At 50.3% G+C, this 10,416-nt stretch overlaps 1 protein-coding gene across 2 annotated transcripts; it reads right to left on the bottom strand.

The window, feature by feature from the left end:
* Positions 1-646: 646 nt before the first annotated feature.
* DHRS11 (dehydrogenase/reductase 11) lies at positions 647-8,322 on the bottom strand. 2 transcript variants are annotated; one of them, XM_080922840.1, is made up of 7 exons: positions 8,101-8,322; positions 4,919-5,128; positions 2,772-2,866; positions 2,059-2,188; positions 1,522-1,614; positions 1,275-1,340; positions 647-1,181 (listed from the first exon to the last, which is right to left on the bottom strand). In XM_080922840.1, the coding sequence occupies exons 1-7, from the start codon at positions 8,245-8,247 to the stop codon at positions 1,140-1,142; spliced, it is 783 nt and encodes a 260-aa protein (XP_080778966.1). In that variant the 5' UTR covers positions 8,248-8,322; the 3' UTR covers positions 647-1,139. The 2 variants fall into 2 exon arrangements, with proteins under 2 accessions (XP_080778966.1, XP_080778967.1); XM_080922841.1 differs by lacking the exon at positions 2,059-2,188 and having other exon boundaries at positions 1,522-1,657.
* Positions 8,323-10,416: the final 2,094 nt, after the last annotated feature.

The raw sequence follows: 10,416 nt of genomic DNA on the forward strand, positions 1-10,416 counted from the left end.
ATTTTTTTCTGTGCATTGGTTTTTTGCCTGCATATATGTCTGTGAGGGTGCTGGGTCCCCTAACCCCCTTTTTTATTTTTAAAGATTTATTTATTTATTATATATAAGTACACTGTAGCTATCCTCAGACACACCAGAAGAGGACATTAGATCTCATTACAGATGGTTGTGAGTCACCATGTGGTTGCTGGGGATTGAACTCAGGACCTCTGGAAGTGCAGTCAGTAGTACTCTTAACCACTGAGCCATCTCTCAGCCCTATTTTAGTTTTCAAAATTCTTTCACGGGTGTGGGCACGTGTCTGTCTGTCTGTCTGTCTGTGCATCACATGTATGCCTGGTGCCCCAGGAGAAAAGAGGAGGATGTAGGATTCCCTGGGACTGGAATCAACAGGTGGGTTCTAGGAATCAAGCTTGTAAGTGCATACATATTCACATATGTATTTTAGAGACATTTATCCTTGGCTCCTTGGCTGGCCTTGAACTAACCATCTCCTGTTCCCACTCTAGAAGTGATGTTCCAAATCTACCCACCTTTCCATTTACGTGGAAGAAATTCTGAGATACAAACCACACTGATCACCAGGAAGGGGGAAAAACTAAAAGATACTTCTGAAGGCAGAGTACGTTGCAATCTTTCTCTTTAATTGTTTCAGTGAAATATAGTAGGAGACAGACCCTGATACTTGCAAGGACCCCAGGGTAAGGGCCAAAACCTGGCTGGAGAGCTGAGGGAGGGGAGGGGTTGGGAAGGGAACCCCGGAGCCCTGGACAGCCTTACAGGTAAAAGATGAGGTCTCTGCCGTTCCAACACTAAGGGGTAGGGGGTGGGGTACAAAAGGATAGAGCAGCACCCCTTTAAGCCATACCCCCTTCCTAGGTCAAAAGGAAGAGGCATAGGAGAACAAAGGTTAGGGAGCCCCAAGAGGGACTTGGAAGAAGTTAGATAAAACAGTCCCAATTATGTCTTCTCTCCCCTACCCATTTTTCACATTTGTAATGGGAATAGCCTGACCAACTGTTTGTCCCTTAGTGGGGTGGACATAGAAACTAAGATCCAGGGTCCAGAAATCAACACCTAAAGTCCAGAGGCAGGAGGCAAGCTGTGAAGGGTGGTGGGGAGGTAGGAGCCCCACAGCACTAGGTCACCTGCTCTGTGGGCCTCATCTGGATGTCTCCAACCTGTGGAAGGCGGAAGGTTTGAGGCTGCCACCCGCTTAGAGACTCCCTGCTGCCCACTTCTGGGTACGGTTGGACAGTGAAGGCCACACTCACCTGGACATGTGGGGGGGTGCTGAGAACATAGATGACAGCCTCGGCCACATCCTCTGGTCTGAGACACTGAGAGCACGGGTGGGGGTGGGGGTATTTAGACAAGAGTAGACCTGACCCAAGTTTCTTCCCACCTCTGAGGGACTCTAACACCTACCCCAACCCCCCAGGAGTGACAAGCTTGACAGAGGGTACAGTCTGAGGGGACTTAAGGACTGAGTGGCTCCCCTAGGCCCAGAAGGAGACCCACCTTTATGTGTTCATAGGTGGCAGCGGCTTCCCTAGGGTCCTTGTCATACAGTTTGAAGGCAAACTGTGTCTCCACCAATCCTGGAGAGATGCACTGGGCCAACAGAGAGATCCTGCTCAGCCTGAGCTTTATAGACCTTGAGGAGGTTGAGGGGGGAGGGTCGAGACCACAGGGCTCCTGCTTCACAGTGACATCTGCCTCATGTCCTCACTTCCAAAGTCACCACTAAGAGTTCCAACTGGCAACTCTCACAAGATTTACCCAAAGTAATGTGGCTGTCTAGGGAAGAGCCCCAAATGCTGGTATCCAGTCACTGTGTGTGATTTCCCTTAGTCTCGATCCATGTTCCCTTCAAGTTGTCCCTCTTCCACTCAAAGTCTGGCCCTTGGCTTTGAGGTGACAGTCCCTGTAAGGAGCAGCAGCACCCAGGATTTGTGCACTGTTGAGCCCAAAGGCTCTCAGCAGGCCTTCCTGGGCATGCGCAGGCGGGAGGGCTGGGCCCATGCCATTCCCACCAGGGCTAGACCACAGCCTCACCGTGGCCCGGATATGGGTCTGGGCCTCCAGAAGCTCTTGCCTTAGTCCCTCTGTCAATGCAGTGACGGCATACTTAGTCGCACTATAGAAATGGATCACAGACTGGGGTGGGACTCGGTGGCCACACATGCTGGGTGGAAGAAGGGAAGGGAGAGAGGAGACAGTGAAGTTCCACAGACATGGGCAGTGCTCCTATTATCCTCAGCACCCAGAGGCCGACGGGGAAACCTTGTTGGAGGGGGACTCTGATGGCTACCCCTACAGTCCTAAACAAATCTAGGCTCTGTTGCTACACAGCTCTGGAAACCTGCTGATGACACACTCACTCCTGCACTCAGACAGTTTCACAGTGGTGTCTGTGTGCTTACTGATGTGTTCACTGGGAGACCTCTGGGGTTGGTGCAGGCCATGCTCCCAACAGATAACTCCTATGGTAGAGCCTGTGCAGTCTCCCAGGGCCTGAGGAAGAGGCACAGTGGTGCTCGGTCCCGGGAAAGTTCCCAGGGATTGGCTATGGACGGCAGGGGCTGAGCTGCCCACTCCAGACAGTCAGTCCGAAGTGGGCATTCCCCTTCGTCAGAATCACGCCGTTTGGATATTAAATCCCTATTTCACTACCGAAGAAACTGCCGTCTAGAGGTTGAATGAGCTTTGACAGCCAGATCACTATCTGAAGGGTGTCCCAAGACCTGAGCCGCAGACGCGGGCCTCACCTGTTGATGTTAATGATGTGCCCGTCGTCTACATTCCGCTCCTTCATGGACTGGTAAGCTTCCCGGGTGCAGATGCTGAGGGCCAGCACATTCACCTGTGGGCCAGGGAAGGCCATAGAGTATCTCCAGCTTGGGCCCAACGAGCAGGCCTTAGAGCTGTGGGGGAGGGGGGGATGGCGGTGCCTTCTCTGTGGACGGCCCGCCCCTTTACAGTGGCCTCATCCGGCTGACCGCAGAGGCAGCTCCTTTCCTGGCTGAGTCTCTGTAGGAATGAGCCTCCCCCCCAAGCTCTGCCAGCCATCTCTGCCACTGTCTGTCTCCCTCGGGAAACCAGTCACTCTGCTCAGGGACAGTGTCCAGACCGAAAACCCTCCCGGAATTGCCTAAATGTTTTTCTTCATACAAAGAACCCAGCCCCTTTCTCCTTGCCCTTCTCCGATGGATGTAATCCCTGCCCATCCTGTGTGGAGGACGCTCACACACCTTTAACCTACATCCTGGCAACAGCCCCAGGTGTGGGGGATCTTCAGAGGGTGGGGTCACTTGCCACTCCCGGTCCCCACCATTCACAGAGCAGAGGTCTAAGGAGCTATCTGCTGTAAGCGCCTGTCTGCCGTCTGCTCCACCCATTAGCCGTGCCAGGGAGGCCAGCAGAGATAAAGTTTTCATCGGGTCCTCCTGCCTCTCTCCTGTCCAGAGGAGAGGGACAGCTGGCAGATTAGCTGGTTCACTTTATCAGGTGTCAGCCAGGCACCGGGTCAGAACATACTCAGTGAAGACAAATGAATCCCTAGGAGCATGAAAAGCCTCCTAGGTCTAGGCCCTACTAGGATGGAGCTAATGGTCTTAGGTAATATTCAAAACTTGGGCACTTAGTTCCCCATTTTACAGGTGGGCAAGCTGAGTGCCAGGTTTAGATAAATATCTGCCTCTACACGTGAGGGTTACCACTCTGACCTCCCAGAAGACAAGGCTTCATTTTTCTTGTTCAGTGTTCCACTTCTAAGTACCTATTAATTCTGACCTATTGGTCCCAGAAGCAGAGAGGGCTATGGCATCGATCTCAGCCTCCCAAAACCTTTCACACCCTGAAGAAGTGGTTCTCAGCCTTCCTAAGACTGGGACCCTTTAATACAGTCCCTCACGTTGTGCTGACCGCCAGCCGTTATTTTCGTTACTACTTCATAACTTTAATTTTGCTACTGTTATGAATCATAATGTAAATATCTGTGTTTTCTGGAGGTCTCGGATGACCCCTGTGGAAAAGTCACTTGAGGCCCTTCTAAGGGGGTCATGACCCACAGGTTGAGAACCACTGCCCTAATGCCACCCTAGAACACAGCCCAGAAGTTGGAAACACATGGCTTCCAGGCTGTGTTTGACCTGCACATGCTTTTATTACATTTACTTATTTACTTAGTGTATGTGTGTATATGGAGGGGGGATGGGTGGGTGTGTGCCACCCCTGCTCATGTGGAAGTCAAAGGACAATTTGTAGGATCTGACTTTCTTCTCCCACCATATGGTTCCCGGGTCTTAATGGTAAATACCTTCATCTACTGAACTATCTCACCAGCCTGAACATGCTCTGAAGTATAATACAGACCTTCCATTTCTCTTACATCAAAGCTCTGCCATCCTGCAATGGAACAACTAACCTGGGAGCAGGGCACACCCCTTTACAAGGCCATGTGCTCCCCCACACTCTGCAGACCATACCTGGGGACAGTCAAGCTTGTGATATTGATGATTTAGGTATCCAACTTAATTAGGGATACAGGTAATGTAAACCAATTAAGTGTGATAGGACTGAAGCTCAGAGGCTGTCATGAACTTGCCTGAGCAGCCCAGTTACAGTCGGGCTGGGTGCAAAAATAACTTCTCTCATCTTTGTTCCCTTTCATCCCCTAAGACCATGTTCCCAAGCATCCAGCATGGACCAGGACATTTAAAAAGCTATCGCTCTCTCCCCAGCAATCTTTCTTCCATTCCAACCAATCTACAGGTTAAGAACTATCGGAGCTGGAAGGATGTCTCAAAAACTGCCCTGATGGGAAACTGTCCCCAAGGTCCCTCTGTCTTGTAGACCCCTGGTTTCTACTCTCCGCTCACCACCCAGCCTCTGACCCCATGTCTGGAACCCTTACATTGAACATGTCTTTCCATCCGCTGGTGCTGCCTGAGAGCAGGGTGTCAGGCCGGGCCATGCCAGCATTGTTGATGCAGATATCCACGCCACTGTGCTGGGACCGGACAGCTGAGAACATGGAGAGGATGTCCTCCTCATTTGACAGGTCACATCTGTAGGGGATCAAAGTCCCGGGGTAGCCTGCACTCTTACATTCAGCAGCCAGCTCCTATGAAACCCAACAGGGGGTCTAACTGGGGTGTGCTGCTCACTCCCAAACCTCCTCACCCAGGGTCAGCCTTCCCTCCCCAGTCACTACCCAGAGAGCTCTAGTGGCAGCCACCTTTTGGCCCTGTGAGAGAGGCAGGGTCTGCCCATCCCCAAAGCTTGGTCGGTTTGGTCAAAGTCCAAGGGGTTGGAGGAACTCTCCAAGTGAAGGAGAATAATCAAGCTGATCAAGAAGGAATCTCACATATACATTAAAGTCTTCAGTGCTAAGGAGAAAGGAGGCAGGGGTCCTGGGACTCAAGGGAGATTTCTTTTTGGCACCTTCCCAGAGACCGGGAAGTAAATCTATATACACCTCTGACCCCACATCATTCTTCCACTAGTGCCAAGAGACCCTAAGCTGGTGACCCCAGTGCCCCAATTCTCTTCTTCTTAACATCAGCCAGTCCCTCCCACAAGGGCTCAGCTCTGAACTGCTGCCACCTTCTCTTCCCAGAAGGCAGACAGAACTTAAAGGTGAGTCGTATACAGAGCTCTCAATGGAGCTCAATCTCCTTTTCCTCCCTACTCTCTAATCCCTACTGTTCACCCCAAGTTTTCCCCATTTCTCCACCTTCTCTTAGATAGCAGCTACTAAACTCCCTGTGCACGTCCTCAGGGCAGACTGTAGAGCTCAGAGAAAGCAGAGCCTCTGGGCACAGAGGGAACTGACATTTAGAAGTTGGAAGCAAGTGGGCTGGGGGAGGCCAGTAAGTGACTGAGCCCTGTGAAGGTGACTGTGTGGCTGCAGCGGGGTGTGGGGAGAAGCTGCCCTAGAGGAAGGCCAGTTTGGCCAACTGCCCTGGCCTAAAGCCCCTTCTTCCTCTCTAGTGAAGCTAGAAATAAAAGGCTCAATCAGGTGACCACAGAAATTCTTTCCTGCTCTTTGTTTTTTTTTGAGACTGGGTCTCTCTATGTAGTCCTGGCTGTCCTAGAACTTGATAGGTAGACCAGGGTGGCCTTGAACTCACAGAGGTCTGCCTACATCTGCCTCCTCAGTGCTATGTCAGGCTCATTCCTGCTGTAACTTCGAGTTAAAAAATGGTACCCCTCTGGGACTCAAAAGCTCCCTACCATCTGATTTTACTGTCCATGGCAACCCCGTTGAATAGGATTTCTCCCAGAACCAGAACCCAAACTTAGTTTTAATATTAGCAAATTTATCAATGAATAAAAAACATTTTTTAAGCAAGAAACCTAGAAATTCAAACCCTTCTCCAGACTAAAAATACCCAACAGCAAAGCTGTGTGTGTATATCTGTGTGGATGTGTCTATGTCTGCGTATGTATCTGTGTGTCTGGGTGTGTATGGTGTGTGTGTATATGTCTGTGTGCCTGAATGTGTGAATGTCTGTATATCTGTATGTGTGTGTCTGTGCGTCTGTGTGTACATGTGTGTCTATGTGGATGTGTCTATGTGTGTGTGTATGTCTGTGTGTCTGAATGTGTATATGTCTGTATATCTGTGTGTGTCTAAGTGTGCATGTATGTCTATCTATGTGTCTATGTGGATGTGTCTATGTGTGTGTATCTGTGTCTATATGTGTGTGTCTGTGTCTTTGTGTGTGTCTGTGTGTGTGCATGTGTGTGTGTTTGTAGAACATTACTCTCCTGTAACTGCCTCTCCTTGCTTCACTTCTGCCATCTCCTCTCCAGAATGACCTGAAATCAGGGCTGTCCCCACACACATTGTCTCCTTTAATGGTATGCAGCCACCCTAAGACTAAATGATCTACGTGGAGCCTCTCCTGGGATTCAGGGATTCCCTTTCAGGCTAGCTTAGGGAGGAGAAGTGGAAGAGAAGGCAAGGGTGGCTTCAGAAGTTGGGTGGGGCTCTGTACTTCTCCAGGGAAAGGGAGGGACGAAGGGAGGCTACGGTGGAGCCCGGTGACCTTGGGATTATCTGAGAGGCTATAAAGTGTACCTTTGGTCAGTAGCTGGGGAGGGGACAGTCCTCCTTACAGCAACACCTCCCTTTGCCTCCACCCGAGGCCTCTTCACCCTCTTCTGTCAGAGGACTTTGAGCCATGGTGAGGATAGAGCCCTGCAGGTAAGGACTAATACACCTGATGGTGGTCCTGCCAGGGCAGATAATGGGCACTTCTCTTGTCTTTTCCCAAATGGCCATCTCCTCCCCATCTTTTCTGAGCTGATGTTGCTCATAACTCTAAGAACCCCCAAAAGTTAAGAGAAAAACTAGGGAGTTCTGGATCCATTACACTTGGTCTTCTCAGGACTTCCATGTTTAATGCCCTATTTCACCTATCCATCCCCACCTAGAAAAACGAATCAGAAAAAAAAAAAAAAAAAAGAGAAGAATCTATAAGTAAATATTCTAGTCACCATTTAGGCTCATGGCATGTGAATTGAACCTCAGATATGAAGTAAAAGGAGAGCTAACTTCCACCCTAACCTCACCCTTACTCGTGATCAAACACTTAAAACCTCTAGCTTCTTGCTCATTGGTTGACCAGCACTTTACTTGGTGTGACTTGGGTGAAGTCTGGGGACAAGAGGAAACTAACCTAGCCACTTAGGCTAGCCAGTTTTCTTTCCTTCTCCCTGACTGCCTAGCTAGCCCTTGACCTCTGGCTTCCTCTTTCACCTGCAGGGGGTGGGGGGTGGGGGTAGGCGGGGCACAAGAAGGCAGGAGTAAAGGAAGAGAATTCCAGGGGTCAGGATTTAGTACTCTGCGGCTCAGGCTATCAGGAGTGAATGGCTCTTTATAAAAATAGGACTTAGAGAGAAGGTAGGTCCTCTCGCTATTAAACATCTACCACTCCTGCCCTCAAGGGCGTTGCAAATGGCCCTAGGGTAGCAGGCTGGTAAGAACAGGGTCCCTGGCTCCGGCCACTCTCCCTCCCCCACTCAGAGCCCTACCCCGTGGAAACGACGTCCCCCCCAGAGCGTCCCCGCTGCCCAGCGGAGCCTTACCTCGATGTTGCCAACGGTACGGGCACAACCCACAACCTTCAGTCCCTGCTGGACTAATGCCCGGGCCACGGCCGCACCGATGCCCCCCGAGGCTCCCGTCACCAGTGCCAGCCGGTCGCGCCACCGCTCCATGCCAGCTCTAGTCATGGTCCCGAGCCGGCTGGCCACCTCGTTCAGCGAACCAGGCACTGGGATCGCGGAGCTTCGTCTAGGGTTACTGAAGCTCGGTCGCTCCCTGGTCACTGCAGGGGCGGGCGCCGGCGACTTGGAAGTGTTGGAGCTGCGCCTAGACCCACCCCCTTGCGGGCCGGCCTCCGGCCGGGTCTCCGCCTTTGGGACCTCGACATTGGGCCACATCGCGTCCGAGTGGCCGCCTTTTCCGGCCACGCCCTCACTCGCGCGCGCGAGCCCGTCCCTCCCGCGGCAGGCGGAAACCGCACAGCCTTGAGGGTAGGGGGCCCACCGGCGCGGAAGGGGGGACCTGACAGCCGGTGGAGTTGCTTTTACGGTGAACGCTTCGCTTTGTGGTGGAGAGCCTCCAGTCGCGTGGAAGAGGAGGCACGCACTCAAGGCCTCCTTTGCTCAACCATCCCTACTTCCAGAGGCCTGAGGATAGGATGGGGAACCTAAAGGTTTTTCTAGTGCCCTCCCAAACCACTGGTGACTGACAGTAAGGATTCATTCTAAAAAAGCTTAAGTGTCTCTGCCAACAAGACCAATTGTACCCGATCTTGGCCTTATTAGCCAAGAAATAAATGGTTATAATTCCCAAGTATTGTTTTGTACTCTACACCTAAATGGCACCCTGGTCTCCAACCGTCCTTGACAGCACCCACTCCCAAGTCCTACATGGGTGCAAAAGTTACTCGATGTACATCAATGGTTACCAGCATGAGCTGACAATTTGAACATCACATGGCAGGCTTATCTTTAAACAACTTATATAATATATATACCCTTGTAAGATTTTTTTCTCTCGTGCAGAAGATTCAACAGAGGGTTCTACCACAAGGCCTGGTGGCACAAGCCGGTAAGAGGACATAGAAACAGGTCAACCAGTTCAGGCCATCCTTTACTACAGAATGTCAGGCCAACCGGAACATGAGAGCTTTTCCCAAAAAGAAAACTATACCAGTACATAAACAGGTGTGATGGTGTGACCGGCAGCCCAGTCCTCGGACAGGAATGTTCACTTTATTCTCCATTTGGGTTGTCAGTTTTGTTCACAGCAGGACTCACTTTATTTTCTAGCCACTCAGGATTTAAAACTGCCCAATATTGCCAGGCATTGGTGGTGCATACCTTTGATCCCAACACTCAGGAGGCAGAAGCAAGCAGATCTCTGGGCTACAAAGAAACCCTTTCTCGAAAAAGCAAATAAAACCAACAGTCTGATGTCTATCTGCCTCAGATAGCCATCCTTTATGATTGCTGGAGATGGGCAAGTAGCTCAAAGGTCAGGCACCTGCTTACCAGTCACACAAGCAATGTTGATGCAGTCCTAGGAGGCTGAGGCATAGTTGTACATTTGAGCTCAGTCTGAACTAGTGAGGACCCGACTTTAAAAGAAAAAATAAATTGACTTGGGGCCAGAAATGGCTCGAGGTTCACAACACTGCTGGCCCTTCCAAAGGACCCTGGTTCAATTCCTAGCACTCACCTGGCAGCTTACAAACTGTCTGTAGCTCCTGCTCTAGGGGATCCAGTATCCTCACACAAACATACAGGCAATCAACAACACCAATGCACATTTTAAAAATAGGAATAAATTTTTTTTCACTCAATAAGCACCAATTTGGCTGTCCTTCATATGGCTGCAAGGGCAATAATTTTAAAAACTATTGCTTCTGTGAATCTTATGTGGCCAGGAGTGAAGTCCAACTGGCAGAGGAAATGTCTAATAAAGAAAACATTGCTAAGTGTTATCTTTCCAAAGTTTTGATATGTTGCCCAGTGATCTACAATCCATTTTAAAGACAATTCAGAACGTTGATCATAGAAATGCCATCAACTATCTATGGTGTGGTGACTCACACCTATAAACACATGCATTAGTGATAAGAGGACCGCCATCCTCAGTTCAAGGCCAATCTGAGCTGCAGTGAGGCCTTATCCACAAAAGATGCCAAAGGATGAAAACTGAACCTAAGCATCACTGTTACCCATTTGAAATCTGATAGGAAGCCCCTACAATTCACTCAAGCCCCACTGCCCAGACATGATGTCCTACTATTCTGGGGGCCAAATGTTGTCATAGAGGCACAACGCCCTACACATTTGTGGTGCTATTCAACCTAATCTTTAGGTGTTGTGTGC

The sequence above is a fragment of the Micromys minutus genome, assembly GCF_963924665.1.
Source record: "Micromys minutus genome assembly, chromosome: 10".
In the NCBI taxonomy this organism is placed as follows: Eukaryota; Metazoa; Chordata; class Mammalia; order Rodentia; family Muridae; genus Micromys; species Micromys minutus.

Coding starts and splice junctions, on each gene's coding strand:
- DHRS11 (XM_080922840.1), bottom strand. CDS start 8,247: ATGACTAGAGCTGGCATGGAGCGGTGGCGCGACCGGCTGGCACTGGTG. Junction 5,129..8,100: donor GTACCGTTGGCAACATCGAG/GTAAGGCTCCGC, acceptor TGGGTTTCATAG/GAGCTGGCTGCTGAATGTAA. Junction 2,189..2,771: donor CACATCATTAACATCAACAG/GTGAGGCCCGCG, acceptor TCTTCCACCCAG/CATGTGTGGCCACCGAGTCC.